The sequence below is a fragment of the Pseudopipra pipra genome, chromosome 27, assembly GCF_036250125.1.
Source record: "Pseudopipra pipra isolate bDixPip1 chromosome 27, bDixPip1.hap1, whole genome shotgun sequence".
NCBI classification, from domain to species: Eukaryota; Metazoa; Chordata; class Aves; order Passeriformes; family Pipridae; genus Pseudopipra; species Pseudopipra pipra.
Window position 1 is genome coordinate 4671244 of NC_087575.1, and position 22001 is coordinate 4693244.

A 22001-nucleotide genomic window follows, 5' to 3' on the forward strand; every position below is an offset into this window, starting at 1 on the left:
CTCCCCGCTCCGTCCCCGCCGCCCCCGGTTCGGTGCCGCACGCCCCGCCCACCTCGCGTCTGTCCCCGCCCCTTTCCGCCTCCGATTGGCCGGTTCCGCCGTCATTCCGCGGGAGCGCAGCCACTCCGCGCGCGCCGTCCTGCCCTCCCCCGCGGTGATTGGCCGCGCGGCGGGCCGGGCCCCGCCTCCCGCGGCGCAGCGGGGGCGGCCTGGCGGCGGCGGCGGCCGAGGCGGAGCGGAGCGGAGCCGGTGAGTGCGGGACGGGACCGCGGCGGGACAGGGGCCGGGACAAGGACCCGCGGCGGGCGCTGACACCGCCCCGGCCGCACATCGCCGTGGCTCAGGGCCGGGCGGCCCCGGGCTGTGCGGCGGCGCGAGGCACCGGGTGACATTGGCGCGGCCTCCCGCGGGGTCACCCCGTGCCCGCCCGGGGCTCCGGCCGCTCCGGCCGCTCCGGCCGCAGGACCCTCCCGGGCCGCCCGGCAGCTCGGGGCAGCGGCTGGAGCCGCGGCCGGGGCCGGCCCGAGCTGCGGGAGAGCGGCCTCGGCCGAGCCCAGCGCGGGCGGCGGCACCGCGGCGAGGCCCGGCCCGGTAACGCTCCCTGCCTGCCCTGCCCTGCCTTGCCTTGCCTGCACTGCCCTGCCTGCCCCGACTGCCCTGCCCTGTCCTCCCTCCCTGCCTGCCCTACCTTGCCTGTCCTGCCTTGTCCTCCCTCCCTGCCTGCCCTGCCTTACCTTGCCTTGCCTGCACTGCCCTGCCTTGTCCTCCCTCCCTGCCTGCCCTGCCCCTGCCTTGCCTGCCTTGCCTTCCCTCCCTGCCCTGCCTTGCTTTGCCTTCCTTGCCTGCCTTGCCTTCCCTTGCCTCACCTTCCCTCTCTCCCTCCCTACTTTCCCAACCCCTGCCTGCCCAGCTGCTCCCCTTGCCAGCCCCCCTGCCTGCCCTGCCAGCCTGTCCCCCTGCCCACCTCCTGCCCCCAACCCTGCCCGTCCCCCTGCCCACCTCCCCCGCTGCCAGCCTGTGCCCTCTCTCAGGTGTGGGGTGTCTGTGTCGAGTTTTCCGGCTCCTCTTCCCTTCCAAGTCTCCCGATCAAAGCTGGGCTCAGCCAAGCTCAGCTCCACGTGCCAGGGGGGATTTTGGTCCTGTTGAGTTGGTCTGAACCTGGAAAGGAGCCAAAGTGTTGTCTCTGTGCTGAGGGACAGGTACCAGGGGGCACAGAACCTGTTAAACACAGATCCCCCCCCTGCCTCCTGCTTCTCCCACTTTAGCACCAGCAAAAACTTGCAGAGCAGGAGGGGACTTCCCTGCTCTGCCTTCACAGGGAATGGAAGGATTTGGTTTAAATTGTAACCTCAAAAGCCAGGTGGGAAAGGCTGGAAGTGCCTGTGCAGGGTTAATAAACGAGGTTCCACCTTCTCCGCTGCCTGGGAGCGTGGAACTCCCTGTTCCAGCAGAGCAGTTGCTGTGCTGACCTTAAACCTGGGCTCCCCTGAGGCCTGGAGGTGCTGGAGATGTGTCTGTGTGCCTTGGAGACGAGTTTGTGTGTGTTTTTTCCTGCTGGCTGGTGATTCAGGGTAGGTTTGGAACCTGCTGTCACTCTGCTCTGGGTTCTTCTGCTGCTTCACTGCCGAGCTCTCGGGGGAGGTTGTTTTGCTCCTCCCGTGTTGTTTTCCTGCGGTCTGATGGATTTGGAGTGTTTTGGAAACATCCTGGGGTTGAAAGGACTCCTGGTTGGAGAAGGGGGTGTGTGTGAAGGAACAGAGGAGACGTCTGTGGGTGTTGGAAACCAGCTGAGGAAGGAGAGACTGTAATAAAGGTACCAGAGGGTTGATACAATCACACCAACAACCTGTGGGTGAAGGTATTTCAAAATAACCTGAGTGTCTAAAACACCAGGGCTGGATTCTGGGGAGCTGAGCATCTTTACACCCTCCTGGAGCTGTGGGTACTCAACACTTGCTTTTCTTTCCCCCAGTGAGTCAAAAGGATTGTTCAGCACCTCTGGATGTGGGTGCTGAGGAGAGGGGGGACTGGGGCTGTCCTTGGTGTTGGATTTCAGCAGGAACTCTGGCCCCAGGGATTGCTTCAGACAAGGGAATTTTGGCCTCTGATAACCCCAGAATATGACTCAGGAGCTGCAAGATTTGGGTTTGGGTTTTTTTTTTCCTTTGAGCTGGAGCTCTGCCTTGTGAGGGCAGGTTTCAGGTGTGTCTGGTGTGTTCAGCTTCACTCCACGAGGTTGCATAAAACAGAAAACCCTGAGCCTGTGGTTGCCTGGGCTTGGGTACAGGTCAGACAGGTTTGGAGAAAAACCTTCAGGAACCAGGAATGATTTTTCTTCGAGCAACTTTGCTGCCAGTGACAGGAAAGTTCATTCAGCTTTGCCCTTCCCCTACAACCAATACCAATTTTTCACCCTGTGGTGCCATTTTCCAGGTGATCCATCAATATTCCTGGGCTTGGGAAAGGGTGTTATATTTTGCCTGGAGTGGAGAAGGTGACTGAGGTGCAAACAGCTCGTTCCAGGCCACCAAATAAATGAGGTTTTAAGGAGCTCTTTGCTCTGTGGCTGTGCTTTAAATCTGCTGCTCCCTGTTGTTGCCCAAAGGTGAAGGTCTGTGTTACCCCCAAAATAACCCAACTGAGCTGAAACCTGCAGCGTTCTGGCTGAGCAGGGGTGATGCTTGACTTTAAATCTTGCCAAAGTCAAGGCAGAGTGAGCACAACACACACTGAGGGGGCAGCTCCTGATCTCCTGGGCTCCACCAGGGTGGAAATCCTTGCCCTGAGGGAATGGCACCTTCCTGGCACAGCTGGGGCTCATCCTGCTTCCTGATGGAAGAGCTTCATTCCTTATTTCCTCCCCCCTTTTTTTTTTTCTTTTCACAGGCAGTTTAAGCTGCTGGGGGGTTTTAGAGCAGAGATTGTGTGTTGAAGTAGTTTTATGTGTTGGAGGAGTTTTTCCTGCTGGTATCACCTTGGAGGAGGGGTTTCTGAGGAGTGTCCAGGCTGAGGATTTGTGGGATGGGTGCCTTGTTTTCCTGCCTTCTCCTGGAGCCAGGGAATTGCTCCCTGACCCCTGGAGTGGGTTCAGCCCCCCCTGGCTGGAGGGCTCTGCCCTCCCTCAGATAAAGCTGCTTTCTGCCTGGCAGATAAGAGCAGCTCTCCAGCTTTTGGCTGTGGAAAACACAGCTGAGGTGTTCCCAGCAACAGGCTCCTCTCAGCAGCTGAAGAATGAAAGCTCTGTCTCTCCTTGCCAAGATTCCCTCTGTTCTGGGGCTTCTTCCCAGCTCTGTTCAAAAACACCAGGCTCCAGGAATAATCAGCTGCCTTTTTTTCTTGCAGGGCTTTGGGTTTAACCATTTCCCAGTGCCCTAATTCGGGTCAGATCCGTCCAAAAACCGCGCCAAGAATTTGGATCTTTGTCCCGGGATTTTGTTGGCAGGCCTGGGGTTTGTCTCAGGGGGAGGCAGGGGGAGGGTTTCTTTGGAGCTGGAAGAAAATTAAACTCTTCCAGATACTGTAATTTAGGGAGTCTTTTAGGCAGTGATTCCCTAAAAATAATCCCAATGGTTTCTGTCCAGGCCTTTAAGGGAAGGGGAGCTCTGGGCTGTTCACAGCTGATGTTTTGGGGCTGGATTTGTGTGTGAGGAGATGGATGTGACTGAGGAGAGCTGGGGCTGCAGGGCACCCCTGGGCTTGATTTTTAACAGCTTAATCAAACTGGAAGGCAAAGATGGACCTCAAGGGCCCATCTGGTTGGAGTTCATCCCGTTCTGAGCGTTTCAGCCCTTTTTTTCCTGTGATTTCCTGTGATTTTTCTGTGGTGCTTTTGCTCCAAGGGTGATTTTGAAGCTGCAGTAATCTCAGTTTTTACCACATCTCTCTCTCTCTCTCTCTCTCTGTCAGACTCAATTGCTCAATTTAACAACAACAATTGAAGGGAAACCTAATTGAGCAACTTCCCTGGGTCACTTCAGCCTGCCTGGGAAAATGTGTGAACCTTCCTGCAGGAGCTCTCCGGGTTTTCTCCTTCTTTGCTAATTTAATTACTGGCTTTCATTAGCCACCTTAACGACATAATAAACCCAAAAAAAAAAAAAAAGGAGTTAGGAGCTGGATAACTGAGCAGTGAGGGCAGCTGGAATGTCTGAATGGAATTGTACAAGGGGGCTTTACCTGACTGAAATGGAGATGATGCCCCAGAGGTGAACTGTGGCTGTGAGCTGAGGGTGGGATGTGCTGCTGCAACAACTCCCAATTACTCCGTTTAAAAAGCCTTTAATTTTCTGTCTGCCTCTTGTTTTCTCTCCCCTCAGCCCCAGTTTTTCCTGAATACAGTGAATTTTGTGAGCATCAGGGCCACAGCTTTGCCATTCCCTGTCACAGGGCTCGGGACTATTTCAGTGATTCCCTTTGGGGTTGTCAGGGGGGAAAAAAAGCAAATATTTCTCAGCAAATAGCTGCTGGTGCTCTTTGCTTTGCTCTGCTTTGCTTTGCTGGGGAGATGATAATTCCCTCAGAAATCTCAGGGCTTTGGGACAGGTCTAAATTCCACTGGGGAGCATCACACAGACGTGTTTTCCGGCGGTCACGGAATTGTTGAGGTTGGAAAAAAAACCCTCAAGAACAATTATAACAAATATCATTGCAAAGCATGGTGGGGAAAATATGGTGGGGAAAATATGGTGGGGAAAATATGGTGGGGAAAATATGGTGGGGAAAATATGGTGGGGAAAATAAATATTGTTAGAAAAATAATCAAATTAAATAGCTGGAATTTAGTATTGTGGCTGGAGTCAGGAGTGACGTGGGACAGAGCTGGTGTTTGGGAACCCTCACCCTCTCTGGCAGTTTGCCAGCCTGGGATTGCCCAGGAATGCCACGGAAAGCTGGGAAAAGGGAAGGGGAAACCCTTTGTGCATCCCCTGGGCTGTGGGCAGTGAAGGTTGTTTTAGTGCCCAGGTGCTCCCGGAGCTGTTGGAACCCCGGGATAGACCTGGAAATCCACCCCAGGCAGAGCTTTGCCATCCCAATATCCTGAATTTTCTGGGGTGCTGAAGGGGAGGAGGGGCCTGAGCTTCCCTGTTTTTTCCCCAGTTTGGGAAATCTTTAACCTGTGTTGACCCAGGCAGTTTATTCTGCTGGATGTGCAGGAAGTGCTCTGCCCTGTCCATAAATGATGGTGGATTTTGGTGGAAAAGCACGGAGTGTGTTACTCATTAAACCCCTTTAACTCCCAAACTCCCCTCTGCCAGCAGCTTTTCCTGCCTGATTCCTGGGGGGAATGGTTTGCTCTGCCCTGGGGATCCAGATGTGTGACAGGGCCTTGTGTAACTCCCATATAAATAACCCAGTGGTGTGTCATAAAAAAAAAATTACATCTAATCCACAGCTTTATTTTTTTTTTTTTTTTCCTGGTTGCCTGTGGCTTTGTAAACACAGGGAATGGCTGTGCTGGGAGCAGGATGAAATACAGGGATTTAAAAAAAAACACCCACATGGCTTTCAGTGGATTACTTAATGAGCCAGTCAGGGTGATACGTGTGCAAAATGATGTTACAAACTCACCCCCCAAACTTTAAATTCACCCTTCAGATTTGAACGTGACCTTTGTTCTGTGTGGCTCCAGTAAAATGTGCATTATTGGTCAAAATAACTCCCTGGCACCAGAGCCCAAAATAAAACACAGCTGCCTTGCTTTCCTTCAGCAAAAAAATAATAAATAAATGCTATTTTTGCCTCGAAGCCTCTGCATGTTTAGAGCCTGTGTTTCTGCAGAGCCATGGGGGCAGTTTAATGTGTAAAACTGGGCATATAACAGGTGTTTGTGAGCTCAGGGCACTAAAAATAAAAGGGGGACATGTCTGAGTGGGCTGAAAGACAATATGGTGGGGTGAATGCATCTCAGCCCTGTGCCTGTCCCAAAATAAAGCCAAGGGCTTAACATCAGTTCTGCAAATCCCCTCCCAGGCATCTCTTTCTCAATCAGTCTTTAAAAGAAAGTTGTGTTTTGCATCCCTAAGCCCTTTAGCACGATTTCTATTTTTGGGGTGTGTGTGTGTGTGTGTCTGTGTGTTATTTTTGGCAGAGATAAATCTGATATCGTGACCTACATTCCTTTGTTGGAGCCAGGGAGGGGAAGTGTCTCCACCTGGGATTTCTTTGGTGCCTTGGCTGAAAGGCTTTATTTCATTTTACAATGAGTTTTCCCAAGCAGGGGAGATGAGGAGGGGTGAGAAGGGTTAGGAAATGACTGCAGGTAGCAGTGAGAAATAATTAACTGCTCTTCAAAATAATTAAGTGCTCTGCTCTGCTGTGTCATGGGATCATCCCTGGGCTTGATCCTGGAGGGAGTTTTTGTTCCCAGGGCCAAACTTCTGCGAGGGAACCTTCTGGGTGCCAGCACTGCTGATGTTTGGGTTGTGTCAGGTGTTATTTCTTGTTCAGATTTGGAGTTATTGCTCTCTGAGCGACAGCTTTTTTTTGGAAAACCCCCTCAGGAGCTGGAAACACGTGGGTTTGTGTCTTCCCAAAGCTCCAGCAGGGGAAGAGGAGCTTCAGGGTGACCTGGTTGTGGCCTGAAGGAGCCAACAGGAAAGATGGAGAGGGATTTTGGGGCAAGGAGTGGAGTGACAGGACAGGAGGGAATGGCTTTTCCCAGGGCCAGAGGGCAGGGAGAGATGGGATATTGGGAAGGAATTCCTCCCCTGGAATGGAATTCCCAGAGAAGCTGTGGCTGCCCCAGCCCTGGGAGTGCCCAAGGCCAGGCTGGAGCACCCTGGGATAGTGGGAGGTGCCCCTGCCCCTGGCAGGGGGTGGGAATGGATGAGTTTTAGGGTCCTTCCAGCCCAAACCAGTCTGGGATTCATCCCAAACTGGTGATGCAGGAGCTGCCTCTGCTTTGCCTTTGATATCTGCTGGAGAGGGAAGGGTGGCACTAATTTATGGGAGACACGAGGAGGGGAAAAAAAAAAATAGATCAGCAAGTCTGAAAGGTGCTGACAAGCAGAAAATACCTGGAGATTGTTAAAAAGGAGGGGGAAAAAAAGGAGCCTGAGGGTGGTTTTTCCAAGCCAGGCATCAGAGGGAGCAGGAGTGAAGTGACTTGCTGGGGAACAGGATCTGTTTGGGAATTCAGATTTCCTGAGAGCACGTTCCTGGGAAGGAATCCAGGGTGGCACTGAGGCTGTTGGAGCAGCTTTGTGGCTTGGAAAACTGCTCCCTGTTGTCACAGACCCTTTTGTGAAGGGGTTCACCACCTCTCTGTGCTGCCCCAGGGTTTTTCCAGCTGCAGCTCTTCCCATTTCTGGAGATTTAAAAATTAAAAAAAAAACCCAAACAACTGCGTGGTGCAACAAAATCGCCCTGTAAAAAGCAGAAATGTTGGAAATTTAAAGCTAAAAACAAGTGAAAAGCTTCTCTTTAAAGCATTCTCTCTGCATCTACACTGTGCAGCTCCAACTGGAGCTGGTATTTCTGCTTTTTATGGTGCAGCTGTGAGGAGAGGGAGCCCTAAAATCACTGATGTGCTGCTTCAGGTCAGATCCCTGGTGTCATCAGAACAGCCTTTCTGGCACGTGTGAGCCACTGGATCTCTCTCTTCCCTAAAATAACCTCCACTTGCTCCTGCCAGGCTTTGGGGACTTGCTCCTGGGACTATTTTTTTTCCCCCTTTTTCCAGGGCAGGGGGTTTAAATTTCCAATGTCTGGTTGCTCAGCAGTGAGATATCAACCAAAATCCTGCCTGTAAGAGGACAGGGCAGGGCCTGACCCTTCTCCCTGGAAATGAGGGATATTTTGGTGGTGTTGCTTGCAGCTGAGTTCCTCTTGGGGTGGAAAGGGTGGATGTGATGGACGCAGGTTTGATGTGGCACCAAAGTACCCCCCTCCATCCCTTTACACCTTAAAGGAAGGGAATTGCACGAGGATCCTGGAAATGCTCTTTCCCTGGGAGCTTGGAGAGGGGTTTCCTGCTGGAAACAGCCCTGGGAGCGTGTCAGTCCTTCCTGTGCTTTCACTACCTGGATATTCCCTATTTTTGACGCTTTTCCTTGGTTTTTATTCCCCCATGTAGGAGCCAGAACTCTTCTGCCCCCTTGGAAGCACGACTGGTAATGGGTAATGGTGTGAGAGAGGGTCCAGTGGAATTCCCAAAGGATGTGGAGCCAGTCACAGCAGCCCATCTCCCAGCAGAGGTGAGAGCACGAGGGGCTGGGGAGCCAAAAGCAGCGTGGGAAGGAGGGGAAGGGGGGGATTCTGAGCCCCCACCTGGAATCCTGCATCCAGCTCTGGGGTCTCCAGCACAGGGAGGACGTGGAAGCTGCTGGAGAAAACCCAGAGGAGGCACCAGGATGATCAGAGGGCTGGAGCAGCTCTGCTGGGAGAGCTGGGATTGTTCAGCCTGGAGGAGAGAAGCTTTGGGGTGACCTGATTGTGGCCTTCCAGGACCTGAAGGGGCTGCAAGAAAGATGGAGAGAGACTTTGGAGAAGGGTCTGGAGTGCCAGGATGAGGGGGAATGGCTTCAAACTGACAGAGAGTAGGGTTGGAGGGGATATTGGGAAGGAATTCTTCCCTGGGAGGGTAGTGAGGGACTGAGACTGTGGCTGCCCCAGCCCTGGAAGTGTCCAAAGCCAGGACGGGGCCTGGAACAACCTGGGCTGGTGGAAGTGTCCCTGCCCGTGGCAGGGGGTGGCACTGGATGGGTTTTCATGTCCTTCCAACCCCAGGCAGCCTGTGATTTGAGCTCTGGGGTGCTGGCAGAGCTGCAGGGCGTGTGCCAGCCCTGGAATGTGGAACTTGTGTTCCTCTGGGGAGAGCCAAGAGTTTCCATCCCCCTGGAAGAGGCGTTGCTGGCACTGCCAGGCAGGGCTGGGTTCCCTTGTTGTGTCCTGCTGGCAGAGCTGGGACCAGGCCCACGAGCCTGGCTGTCCCTGCTCCTGCTGCTGGATTCACTGGAAACCCTGGAAGAGGAGGGGATGCTGAACCTTGGTCTGGTTTAGCCCCAGGCTCAGGCTGAAGTTCACCTTCACGTGGCTGCCCCTGCCTTCGGCCCCGGGCAGGCAGAGATGGGAGGGGAAATCCAGGGATTTGGGTAACAAACATTAACTTTTTTAGTTGTGAAACGCTCTGAGAAAAAGGGAGATGTTAACTCCTCTTCTCCACAGCCACACAGAGCGTGTCAGAAGCTCACATTAAGCCTCATCTCTCAGTCTGGAGCCTCCACAGTGTTGGATTTCATTTGCTTGCTCCCTGTCTGTGTGTTGGGAGAAAAGAGCTGCTTTATAAACATGAGCTGGGGCAGGAATGCCAGTAACAAACCCACTGCCATCCCATTCAGCAGAGCAGGAAACCTGCCTGGTTTTATCCTTGGGAACCATGTGGGAACAGGGCTGGGGTGTCACTGGGAGAACCTTGGGGAGAAATGGTGGGGAGGGAGTGGCTGAGCTCTGAGAAGGAGAAATAACAGAGAGAAGGTAGGAGGTGGCAGATCTTGGAATTCTGCCTCCTGATCTGCTCAGGAATTCACTGTGCTAGAAATTTAGGAAAGCATTTTGACCCAAATCCTGGTAAATGCTGCAGCAGAGGTGAAGTGTTATTCCTTGTGCTTTGTTCCAGGATAACCAGGAGAAGAAGAAAGTGCTCAACTCCCTGATGTCTGGTGCATTGGCTGGTGCTGTTGCTAAAACTGCAGTGGCTCCCCTGGATAGGACAAAAATCATGTTCCAAGGTGAGTCCTGTGGGCTTTTCCAAAAATACTCTTAGTTATTGTTGGCAGGACCCAAAGCAGCAACCCTGACCTGCTCAGCCAGCCTGTTCTCCAGTGCTCCAAGGGGAACAGGAGGAGCTGGGGAGGCACTGGAGGCAGGGAATGGAGGGGTTGGAGTTTCCTGCCCCTGAGTTGGTTTGGGGGGAGCTGAAGTTAGTGATGGAAGAGGCACTGGAGCTGCATCCCTGGGTTTGTGTTGCAGAGCCCTCCTTGGAACCCCTGAACTGTGGAACAGAAAGTGAAATTCATGTGTTTGGAACAGAAAATTGCCAGGTGTTCAGCAGGATTTGGGATTCAGCCCCGTCCTGGGCTCTGTTTGGTCCCCCTGTCCCAGTGCAGGGACTGACAGCTCCACTAATTATCCCAGAGGGATAATTAACAGCACAGGCTGCTGATTGAGGAGACATTTGGTAAAGGCAGGAATTTTAAAGCTGGTTGATGTCCCAGATTAAAGGAATTGGGTGGGTTTAACCTGATCCCTGGCTGACATTTAATTTGGGATTGGCTTTCATTTGATGTGATTTTCCCTGTGGACACAGGGAGGGCTGAGGGAGGGCAGGGATGTGGATCAGGGGGATTAAAACCTGGGCTGGGATTGCCCCTGGGAGCAGATGCTGGAGCAGCAGGGAGGACATGCTCTGCTTTCCCACCACAGCTCACCCCCTGGTTCATCCCAGGCTGGAGATGTGGGATGGAACCACAGGACTGGGCTGGGTCAGCAGCTGACCTGAAATCCCTGGAATTTGGACAGGCCACGTTTATAAAAATACCTGTTTGCTCTGGCCCATCCCACTCACTGCAAAGGATGTGATCCAAATGTTCCCATTTGAGCAATCTCTTAGTTCCTGATGGATTTTTTAGCTTCTTGCTCTTCCCTGTCCGAGCAGGGGCAAAGCACCTTTGGGATATTACCTGGATATTTCCTATTTTTGACACTTTTGCTTTGGGTTATTGAGTGGAGGAAGGTTGTCCCTTAACTAGAGACTGAAAAATGGGGCTCTGAGCAACCTGGAAAGATGGTCTTTAAGGTCCCTTCCAACCCAAATCCTCCTGGGCTTCCACAATTCTCTGAATTTTCCTGTGGCAGAGGGAGAAGAGCTGCTTCTTTTCCATCACAATTGTGTTTATTTCTGAAAAAAAAAAAAAAAAACCCAAAAGTGATGAATGGCATAAAGGAGCAGGGGGGTGAAAATGCATTTGCATGTGATCCTTGGATGCACTCGAGAGGCTCCAAGTCTCAGATGAGTGAGGGAGAAGCTGCAGCAGCTGCTTAATTGGGCCCACGTTTGGTTTGGAGCCTGGGCATGGAAATGCTCTGCTGAAATATTGGGGTTTGAATTAATTTTGTGTTTATTCCTTTGTTTCAGTGGCGTGTGGCACGAACTGAACGTTTTCCCAACTTCTGTGCTGGTTACCAGTGTTAAGCCTTTATTATAAACCAATCCCTGCTTCCTCCTGCATTAATTCTTTTGCTTCTCTTTTTATATCCCTCAGATAAAGCACCTGTATGGTTTATTAATTAACCAAATGTTTATTTATATTCGATCCATCTAAATGTATTGCAAGACCTAATGTTCCTTTTTTTTTGTTTTTTTTCCCCTCCTTTTAGTGTCTTCAAAAAGATTTTCTGCCAAGGTGAGGTGATGTGTCTTGTCTGCTGTTGCCCTGAAGTGTTTGATTAATGGCAGTAATAGCTCCAACTGCATCTTTTGTTTGCCTTTTTTTTTTTTAACTTTCTTGCTTGGGATTTATTAGGAGGACTCAGTGGAAAGCACAGAGGGAAAGACTGGGAGTAGTCTTATTATAGGGCAGTTTTTAATCAGATTGTTGGTGGCTCAGAGGGGCTCAGTCCTTGCTCATGCTCTGGGTTTTATCCGACATTAAGTGTGAGGGAGCTGGGAGTGGGGATGGACAGGGAGCTGAACAGGAGCCAGAGTGTGCCCAGGGGGACAAGAAGGCCAATGGATCCTGGCCTGGCTCAGGAACAGGGTGGCCAACAGGTCCAGGGAAGTGATTCTGCCCCTGGACTCAGCACTGGTGAGGCCACCCCTGGAGTGCTGTGTCCAGCTCTGGGCCCTCAGCTCAGGAAGGACACGGAGGGGCTGGAGCAGGTCCAGAGGAGAGCAACGAGGCTGGGGAAGGGACTGGAGCACAAGTGCTGTGAGGAGAGGCTGAGGGAGCTGGGGGGGCTCAGCCTGGAGAGGAGGAGGCTCAGGGGAGACCTCCTCACTCTCTGCAACTCCCTGACAGGAGGGGGGAGCCAGGGGGGGTTGGGTTCTTTTCCCAGGCAACCATCAGCAAGACAAGAGGGCTGGGTCTGCAGCTGGGCCAGGGGAGGGTTAGGTTGGATATCAGGAAGAATTTCTTTGCAGAGAGGGTGCTCAGCCATTGGAATGGGCTGCCCAGGGAAGGGGTGGATTCTCCATCCCTGGAGGTTTTTAAGGACAGACTGGATGTGGCATCAGTGCCATGGGCTGGGAACCACAGCGGGGCTGGATCAAGGCTTGGATTGATGATCCCGGAGGTCCCTTCCAACCCAGCTGATTCTGGGATTCTCTCATTCTGTGCCAATCACCTCTTCCCCTGGGATTTTTGGGATAACCCCCTGCTCACCCCGTGTCCTGCAGGAGGCTTACAGGCTCATCTACCGCACCTACCTCAACGAGGGCTTCTGGAGCCTCTGGAGAGGGAACTCGGCCACCATGGTCCGCGTGGTGCCCTACGCCGCCATCCAGTTCTGCGCCCACGAGGAGTACAAGCAGCTCCTGGGGAGCTACTACGGCTTCCAGGGAAAGTAAGGATGAGGGAAGAGCATGGAGCAGCCTGGAGGGAGGCAGCTCTGGGCAGGGCTGCTGCCCCGGGGGCAGCTCTGTTGGCACAGGGCTGTGCCAGCCCCTCTCGGGGTGGTGTGCTTAAAGAACAGTGTGTTGGGGGGCAAGGGAAGGATGGGGTGAGGAACGGGGTGTTTGGGGGATTAATGGAAGGATGGGGTCAGGAATAGTGTGTTTGGGTGGCTAATGGAAGGATGGGGTCAGGAATAGTGTGTTTGGATGGCTAATGGAAGGATGGGGTGAGGAACAGGGTGTTTGGGGGATTAATGGAAGGATGGGGTCAGGAATGGGGTGTTTGGGGGGCTAAGGGAAGGATGGGGTCAGGAACAGGGTGTTTGGGGGATTAATGGAAGGGTGGGGTCAGGAATGGGGTGTTTGGGGGCCTGAGGGAAGGATGGGGTCAGGAACGGGGTGTTTGGGGACCTGAGGGAAGGATGGGGTCAGGAATGGGGTGTTTGGGGGATTAATGGAAGGATGGGGCCAGGAACAAGGTGTTTAGGGGCAGGGAGAGCAGGGTTTTGGGATCAGGCAGAGCAGGGATTTGGGAGCAGGCAGAGCAGGGATTTGGGATCAGGCAGAGCAGGGATTTGGGAGCAGGGAGAGCAGGGATTTGGGATCAGGCAGAGCAGGGATTTGGGAGCAGGCAGAGCAGGGATTTGGGAGCAGGCAGAGCAGGGATTTGGGAGCAGGGAGAGCAGGGATTTGGGAGCAGGGAGAGCAGGGTTTTGGGAGCAGGCAGAGCAGGGATTTGGGAGCAGGCAGAGCAGGGATTTGGGAGCAGGGAGAGCAGGGATTTGGGAGCAGGCAGAGCAGGGATTTGGGAGCAGGCAGAGCAGGGATTTGGGAGCAGGCAGAGCAGGGATTTGGGAGCAGGGAGAGCAGGGATTTGGGAGCAGGGAGAGCAGGGATTTGGGAGCAGGGAGAGCTGAGCCATTCTCCAAAGTAGTGTTTCCCTGTGCAGGTGATGTGTTTGGCCTGTTCTGTCCCCTCCTGCAGGGCCCTGACCCCCTTCCCTCGGTTCATCGCCGGCTCCCTGGCGGGCACCACGGCTGCCATGGTCACCTACCCCCTGGACATGGTCCGTGCCCGCATGGCTGTCACGCCCAAGGAGATGTAAGTGCCTCACAACAACCCCTGCAGCCACCACCACAATGCACAGCTTTTGGTTTTTTAAGGCCAGATACCCTTTCTTCTGATTTTCTGGATCTTTTCTTAAGGTCAGATGCCTTCATTCCCATTTCCTGGGTTGTCTTTTCCAAGGTCACATGACTTTATTCCCATTTCCTGGCTCTTTTGTTTTGTTTTGGTTTTTTTTTTTAAGATCATGTGACTTTAATCCCATTTTCTGGATTTTTTTTCTTAAGGTCAGATGCCTTCATTCCCATTTCCTGGGTTGTCTTTTCCAAGATCACATGACTTTATTCCCATTTTCTGGATTTTTTTTTTCCCAAGGTCAGATGCCTTTATTCCCATTTTCTGGATTTTTTTTTCCAAGGTCAGATGCCTTTATTCCCATTTTCTGTGTCTTTTTTTTCCAAGGTCAGATGCCTTTATTCCCATTTTCTGGCTCTTTTTTTTTTAAGATCACATGACTTTATTCCCATTTTCTGGATTTATTACTTTTTTTTAAGGTCAGCTGCCTTTACTCCCATTTTCTGGCTCTTTTTTTTTTTAAGGTCAGATGACTTTATTCCTGTTTTCTGGGTCACTTCTTGCTCAGAGCCTTTGGTGCAATAAACCTCTTATTGCTGGGGCTCTGAGCACTGACCTGGAAGGAGATGGATACTGGGAGACCTCACTGCTGGAAACTCTATGTTGGTTCTTTAGGAGACCACTTGGTGCTTCCAGAAAGATCCAGCAGGCAGGACACAAGTGGTGGAAGGGCTGTGGGAGAGCCAGGATTGGTGTCTGTGTTTGCTGCTGAAATCCCTTCTGAGCTGTCTGATGAGCTCAGGGCCCAATTAATTAATTGCTGATCCTTCAGAAAGCGCTGTTGGGAATATTTCCTGGGGTGTGCAGCCTCTGAGCAGCACAGCTTTGCTCTCCCTTGGCAGGTACAGCAGCATTGTCCACGTCTTCATCCGGATATCCCGGGAGGAAGGGCTGAAAACCCTGTACAGGGGGTTCACCCCCACCATCCTGGGGGTCATCCCCTACGCCGGGCTCAGCTTCTTCACCTACGAGACGCTGAAGAAAGTCCATGCAGGTAAGGCTTTGCTTTTTGGGGGAGGCTTTGGGGCCAGCTCCAGGTGTTTGGGGTGAGGAGGTGCAGGTAAAGGTTTGGGGGAGTCTTGGGGCCAACTGCAGCTGTTGAAATTGGGGGGTGCAGGTAAAGATTTGCTTTTTGGGGGGGAGACTTGGGGCCAACTCCAGGTGTTTGGGGTGAGGAGGTGCAGGTAAAGGTTTGGGGGAGGCTTTGGGGCCAACTCCAGGTGTTTGGGGTGAGGAGGTGCAGGTAAAGGTTTGGGGGAGGTTTTGGGGCCAACTCCAGGTGTTTGGGGTGAGGAGGTGCGGGTAAAGGTTTGGGGGAGTCTTGGGGGCCAACTCCAAGTGTTGGAATTGGGGGGGGCAGGTAAAGATTTGCTTTTTGGAGGAGACTTGAGGCCAACTCCAGGTGTTGCAATTAGGGGGTGCAAGTAAAGGTTTGGGACCAACTGCAGGTGTTGCAATTAGGGGGTGCAAGGAAAGGTTTGGGGCTGGCTTTGGGGCCAACTCCAGGTGTTGCAATTAGGGGGTGCAAGTAAAGGTTTGGGGCCAACTGCAGGTGTTGCAATTAGGGGTTGCAAATAAAGGTTTGGGGGAGGCTTTGGGGCCAACTCCAGGTGTTGGAATCGGGGGGGGGCAGGTAAAGATTTACTTTCTGGGGGAGTCTTTGGGGCCAACTGCAAGTGTTGCAATTAGGGGGTGCAAATAAAGGTTTGGGGGTGGCTTTGGGGCCATCTCTAGGTATTTGGACTGGGGGGGTGCAGGTAAGGGTTTGCTTTTTGGGGGTGGCTTTGGCATCATCTCCAGGTGTTGGAATTGAGGCAGTCCAGGCAAAGGTTTGGGGCTGGCTTTGGGGCCAACTCCAGGTGTTTGGACTGAGGGGGTGCAAATCCTTTCCCTGCCCTTGGAGCCAGCTGCAAAGTGGCTCGTGGAGCTTCGGGAGCCTCTTTACCTGCAGCAAAACCGTGTCTTGCAGAAGCGACGAGAAGCCGCGATTCCCGGGCGCGGGAAGGACTCGGGGCCCAAACCCCCGGGAGCGCCGGATTCGGGCCTCCCTTTTCCCGCTTTCCCACCTCGTGCCGCTCTCTCCCTGGCAGATCACAGCGGGAAGGCCCAGCCCTCCCCCCCGGAGAGGCTGCTCTTCGGGGCCTGTGCGGGGCTCATCGGGCAGTCGGCCTCCTACCCGCTGGACGTGGTGCGGCGGCGGATGCAGACGGCCGGGGTGCTGGGCCACACCTACAGCTCCATCCTGCTCACCATGAGGGACATCGTCAGGGAGGAGGGACTCGTCCGGGGCTTGTACAAAGGCCTCAGCATGAACTGGGTCAAGGGGCCCATCGCTGTGGGGATCAGCTTCACCACCTTCGACCTGACGCAGATCCTGCTCCGCAAGCTGCAGCACGGTGAGGAGAGGTAGTGCTTGAGCCCCCTCAGCCCCCGGCCAGGGGAAGAGCCCCAAACTGTGTAGAAAGAGCCCTCGCCTCGCCCGTGCCCTCCTGCACCTCCAGAACTCACCTGCCTTGGTTTGGGTTTCCTGTTGTTCCTGGATTTTGGGTTTTTTTTTTGGTCCTTTTTAACGAGCCCTCTCGAGTCCCTCGGAAACCTCCAAGGGCCCATCGTGGTGGGAATCAGCTTCACCACCTTTGACCTGCCACAGATCCTGCTCCGTGAGCTGCAGCACGTGGAGAGGTGGTGCTTGAACCCCCTCAGCCAGGGGAAGAGCCCCAAACCGTGTAGAAAGAGCGATGCCCTCCCACAGCTCCAGAACTCACCTGCCTTGTTTGGGTTTCCTGTTGTTCCTGGATATTTTTTTTTTTAATTTTTTTTTTTTTTGATCCTTTTTAACGAGCCTCTTGAGTCCCTTGGACACAGTGGGAATCAGCTTCACCACCTTTGACCTGACACAGCTCCTGCTCCGTGAGCTGCAGCACGTGGAGAGGTGGTGCTTCCACCCCCTCAGCCAGGGGAAGAGCCCCAAACCCTGTAGAAAGAGCGATGCCCCCGTGCCCTCCCACAGCTCCAGAACTCACCTGCCTTGTTTGGGTTTCCTGTCCTTCCTGGATTATTTTTTTTATTATTATTTTTTTTTGGTCCTTTTGAACGAGCCCTCTCGAGTCCCTCGGAAACCTCGACCCCGAACAAAATCCCTCCGACCCCGCAGAGCTGAGTCCTCCAAAGCAGCTGCCTCACCCCTTCTGCCTGACTCTGGTGCCAGGAGTGGAGCTTCCCAAACCAACCCGTGCTGCTCCCGCTCCCCCCCTGGGCCCCCTGGGCAGAGGAGGCGGTGGGTGATGGAAGAGGGGACTCGGTGCTGTTGGAATGACCCCCTGGATGTGGGAAGCTCCTGGCAGGCAGTTTGGAGCTCCCAGAGCACGTGTGAGCTGGAGGCAGCCTGCCAAGTGCAATATTCCAGTCAGTCTGGAGGGAATTCCACGTGTTCCTGGGAGCTGGGAGCGTGCTCTCCACGGAGCAGGGCCGGGACACCGCTCTTGTCCTGGAAGGTGAATGTTTCTCTGCCCTTCTCCAGTTGTTTCTCTCACTTTTGGGTTGAGTTGCATAAATCCCCCTTGTTTGTGGTGTCCCTCTGAGATTACCAAAGACTGTGGACAGCAGGGGAGGGAAGTTCTGAGCCGTTTGGGGAATGGAATTGTCGTGTGTGTTGTCCTTGTTGTCGGGTCAGGGCTGGGCCTGGATTCCCAAACTGGATTGACTCGAACTGCAGTCACGTTCTGGGGCTGCCCAAACCCTTCCATGTTGTCCTGGTCTGGAGGCAGCGTTTTCCAAGGGATTTAACAGTGTTGATGCCCTAGGAGAGGGTGTTACATCCTTACAGTTCCAGCAGTTTTATCCTTCAGTATTATTGTTGCTGCTCTATGCACCACGTGAGAACAAACACCTGACTTTGCTGTCCCCAAAAAAAAGCTGTCCCTGTGTGGTGGAACCAGCCTGGGAGCTGATTCCAGCTTCTGGCATTGCTTCTGAACAACCTTTTTGTCTTTTGGTACCTGCTGTGTAGGTCGTGTCACCTCCGTTTGTTAATCCACACCTCATCCCACCTGCTTTCCCATTCCTAAAATTCTCCTGGACCAGCTTGGTCCTTGGGATTCTGGGCACCACAGCCAGTGCTGACCCTTCAGAAATGATCTATGTAGTGCCAATCACTTCCACTGGTAATTTGAAAATTAATGGTGAAGAAGCTTTTGGTGTTTCTATTTCAAATCAGTTTTCAGGGAAATGGAGATTTTGGGGGTGGGGTTGTTCTGTGATCCGTTCCTCTTATTAAATTTGGAGTGCAAGAGAGGTCAGAGCAAACTTCAGGCTTCCCTGAGAATCAGATTACCTGTACCAAGATAAAAAATCCCTCCTTAGCCCTGCACAGTCCATAATGTATAAAAGAAAAATGAGGCATAAATTAGAATCTGTCCTTTCCTGGTGTTTTGCACTTCTGCTGTTGCAGCTTGAGCCTTGTGTCACGGATTAATGGGAATGGAGGGAATTGCACAGCTGGTAGAGGCAGCCTTCTCCTTTCTTTTGTCTTTGCACTTGTTCTTTGGAGCAGAACTTGCTTCTAATGCCAAATATTTCCTTAGGAATCAAGCACCTCCACTTGCACGTCGTGGCCCAGGGCCAGCACACTGAGGTGTTAACATGTTGTTCCCAGAGCTGGGATGGCCCAGACTTTCCTGGCTGGGTGTCAACCTCGGTAACTTCTGCCTCCAGGCCCAGAAATGGTGATTTGTGCATCCCTTGACTGCAGCCCCTGGTCTGTGATTAGAGAACTGCCAGTGGGGGGGTGTGAGAGCCCTGAGCTCTGGGTGTCCTTTGCTCCTGCTGCTGCCACAAGGTGTTCTCAGCTCTTCTCCTCCCTCGGCTGAAGCTTTGCTCGGTCCTTGCAAGAGCTCCTGATTTCTTTTCTCCAGTGGAGAAGCCCAATTATCCCGCTCTTGTCTCTCCCTTGTCCAGCCCGGGGAGGAAATCTTTGCTTCCCAGGCGTGTGAGCGGTTGTCTGTGTGTCTGTGTGTCCAGTCCATGCCCATCCCCTCCCAGCCTGGACAGCTCCTTCCTTTCTGCACAGCCCTGGAGGAGGAGGAGGAGGAGGAGAAGCTGGACTGTGGCATCCAGGTTGGAGCTGCTTCCTTTGCTCTGTGGAATTAGTGGATCATCCCAGAGTGTCACTGAACCCCTGTGGCCACAGAGGTGCTTCAACTCCTCCTGAGGAAGGATTTCCTGGGTGACTGGGAGTGAATGGGAGGGCAGATCTGCCCAGGGAATCTTCTGCCCTGGCAGGAGTGCAGCCAGTGGATTGAGTGGATGGGAATCCCCTGGAAGAGGCTGAGCCTGGAACCCCCCCCTCGCAGCCAGAGCCTGGAGCTGAGGAACAAGCACAGCCAAACTTGGAAGCACTGGGCCAAGAGAAGTTGTTCCTTAAATTAGCAGCTGCACCTGATTGTAATTCAGTGGAATTTGAGCCAAACCTGTTTTTCCAAGCTCTGCAGGCTGAGTGTTTGTTCGGAGGCAGAGCTTTGGATTCAGTCCGGGGTGGTTTTGGTGCTTTTGTTTCTTGGGCAGAAGTGTTTGAAGTAACTGTGTGTTACTGCTTTGGGTTGTTTTAAATAGTGGGGGTGGGGTTTTTTTTGTTCCCTTCTCTGATTTGAATGTAGAAAAGGAGAAGCAGAGTGTTCTCTTCCCTTCTCTTATTCCTTGCATGAATTGAGACACGTTCCAGATCTCTCTGCTGCCTGGAATGAGGTGTCCTGCTTTGGGAAGGGGGGCATCTGTGTGCTGGCCAAGAAGGACCTTTGCCTTTAGCCCTGAGAAAGGAGACAAGTCAAACAGGAATATCCTCTACTCCTTCTTTTCTTTAGAACTTCTTTGCTACTGCTGCAATTCCCCCGTTTTTCATTTCATTCCCCTCGAATTGCTTTGGATTCCCAAGTCGCGTTTCCCACCCTTTAACCTGTTACAGCCAAGCAGGAATTTGTGCTTTTTTTTTCTCCCTCCCTCCTGCTTCTGCACCTTGAGCCCTGCACTAGCACTTCGAGAAAATCAGGTCCAATAAATGCACCCAAAATGACAAAACTGCAGCTCCCCAGCGGCGCCCGAACAGCCCGACCCCGTCCCCCCCTCACAGGCCTTGGTGCTCCTGGGGGGGGGCCAGGAACTTACAGGCACTGAGTGATGGGAAGGAAGGGGGTTTTCTGGAAGTTTTTTGTCCAGTTTAGCACCTTCCCTTGTCCCAGCCCCTTCCCTTAAGGAGCTGAGATGCTGCTGCTGCTCCGTGTCGTTTCCTCGCGGTACCTCCAGGGATGCCCCGTTTGCTCCCTGGGAGTGGCTGCTGGCTGGAAGGTGCCTCCTTGGGAAGAGCTTGGGAAGCTCAGAGGGTCACTTGAGGGATGTGGGAGGCAGGATCTGAGCTGGCTTCTTGTTTGCCTGGCGTGGCTGGAGGGCGGTGGCACCGTGGTGGGAGGGTCAGGAGAGGAGTCCCGGCCTCCCGGGCTGGGCAGTGTGGGGCTCCCTGGGAGCTCTCCAGGAGCAGCTCCATAACTTCCTGTGGCGCTTCCCTTTGCCTTCCACCTGGAAGGACTCGAGCACCATCTTCACCCTCTTGTCTTTTAACCCAAAAGCAGATGAAAGGAGACTTTGAGCAGAGGTGACGTGGCAGCGCCGAGCGAGGCCGGTGCCGGTCCTGGGCGGGCAGGGAATGTGCTGGGATCCTTCCCAGGGAGATTCCCCAGTGCCTGACTGGGTTCCTGGGCTCTGCAGGTACTTCCCAGGTTCCTGACTGGGTTCCTGGGCTCTGCAGGTACTTCCCAGGTTCCTGACTGGGTTCCTGGGCTCCTCAGAGAGCTGGGGGTACGTTCTGGGCTCTCCCCACCAGGACTGGGCCAGAGGAGGAGGAGGTGGCCTTCCTACAAAACAGCCTTTTTTTTTGGATCTTGTAGGGGCTGTTTCCTCCTGTTCTGTCCCCGCCTGGAATGCCATGCCCTGCAGGTTTTCCCAGCACTGCTCACTGCCTGTGTGGTCTATGCATTTATTAGCACAAACACTGTTAAAATGCCTTTTGTGTCCTCACCATCAGTGTGTGTGTGTGTGTGTGTGTGTGTGTCGATTTTGACTGCTTTTCTTGGATCTGGAGTTCTATTTTATTGCAGTGAAGACACTTTGTTATATATATATAATGTTTATATATTTTAAGATTTGTGCCAAGAGAGGATGTATATTTAATAATAAAAAAAATCGAATTGACTCGCAGGCTCCCCGGGGGTGTCTCGTGTTCCACATTGAGGGGGGGTCCCACAACCCGGGGTGGGTTTGTTGGGAGGGGCTTTGCAGGGAAGTTGGGAGAAGCCTGGAAGGAGGGAAAGGAGCCCTGGGGCTGGTTCAGGCCCTGCCGTGGTGTGGGACAGGGACACGGGGTGTGGTGGCAGCAGGTGGCACTGTCGGCTCAGCCACGGCCTGGTGGCTTCCCCCGGGTTGGGGACCCCCAGCTGCTGCCAGTTTGGGGGGGGGTTGGTGTTTTCCAGCTGCATTCCAGGCCCGGTGTGGATGTGGCACCAAGTGCAGTGCAAGGTAAGGAGGTCAGAGCAGGGAGGACGAGTCCAGCCCTCCCAGAGCAGCCTCCCTGTATCCCATTGCTGTTCCCTGGGATGTCCCATTGTATCCCGAGGGAAATCGAAACCCAGAGGCTCAGACTTGCCCTGAACCTCGTAGGAGCTGCTCCCTGTCCATCTTCCCTGGAGCAGGACCAGCTCCAGCCTTCCTTTGGCTTCCTGGCTCCCTGTGTTTGGGAACCATCCACCCTGGATCGCCTTGGGCTGCCAGCCCTGGGGAGAGCTGCTCCCAAATTCCCTCCAGGCTGCTCCAAGCAGCTCTGCAGGGTTGGCAGGGGGGTCCCAGTGTGGATGGGAGAGGGCTGGGGGAAGGCAGAGCTCCAAGTGTGGCTCAGGGAGGCCGGTGGGAGGTCCAGACTGAATCCTGGTGCCAGCAGAGCCTCTGCAGCAACAAAACCTCCCGGTCCCATCTCCTGGGAGCCCCAGCGTGGCCCTTGCAGAGCCCAGCCCGGCCCAAAACCCAGGTACAAAGAGTGGGAACGATCCCAGGCTGGAGGAGGGGGGTGGGAATGGCTCCCTGCCTGTGCTGTGGCCCGGTTTGGGAGCCCGTGGCCGCGTCTCCTGCTCTCCATCCGTCATTGTCCCCG

At 53.7% G+C, this 22001-nt stretch overlaps 1 protein-coding gene across 2 annotated transcripts; it reads left to right on the forward strand.

Moving 5' to 3' along the window:
- The first annotated feature begins 6 nt into the window (after positions 1-6).
- SLC25A42 (solute carrier family 25 member 42) lies at positions 7-21049 on the forward strand. Of its 2 annotated transcripts, none has more exons than XM_064637580.1 (8): positions 7-249; positions 8075-8195; positions 9617-9728; positions 11377-11402; positions 12395-12561; positions 13595-13711; positions 14653-14804; positions 15901-21049. In XM_064637580.1, exons 2-8 carry the CDS (start codon positions 8115-8117, stop codon positions 16218-16220), a joined length of 975 nt encoding a protein of 324 aa, XP_064493650.1. In that variant the 5' UTR covers positions 7-249; positions 8075-8114; the 3' UTR covers positions 16221-21049. The 2 variants fall into 2 exon arrangements, with proteins under 2 accessions (XP_064493650.1, XP_064493651.1); XM_064637581.1 differs by lacking the exon at positions 7-249 and adding an exon at positions 282-591.
- The last annotated feature ends 952 nt before the right edge of the window (positions 21050-22001 follow it).

Excerpts from the sequence above, each read along its gene's own strand:
- SLC25A42 (XM_064637580.1), top strand. The coding sequence starts at position 8,115 with ATGGGTAATGGTGTGAGAGAGGGTCCAGTGGAATTCCCAAAGGATGTG. Across the intron at positions 9,729-11,376 it reads GACAAAAATCATGTTCCAAG|TGTCTTCAAAAAGATTTTCT; the intron begins GTGAGTCCTGTG and ends CCCTCCTTTTAG. Across the intron at positions 12,562-13,594 it reads TACTACGGCTTCCAGGGAAA|GGCCCTGACCCCCTTCCCTC; the intron begins GTAAGGATGAGG and ends CCCCTCCTGCAG.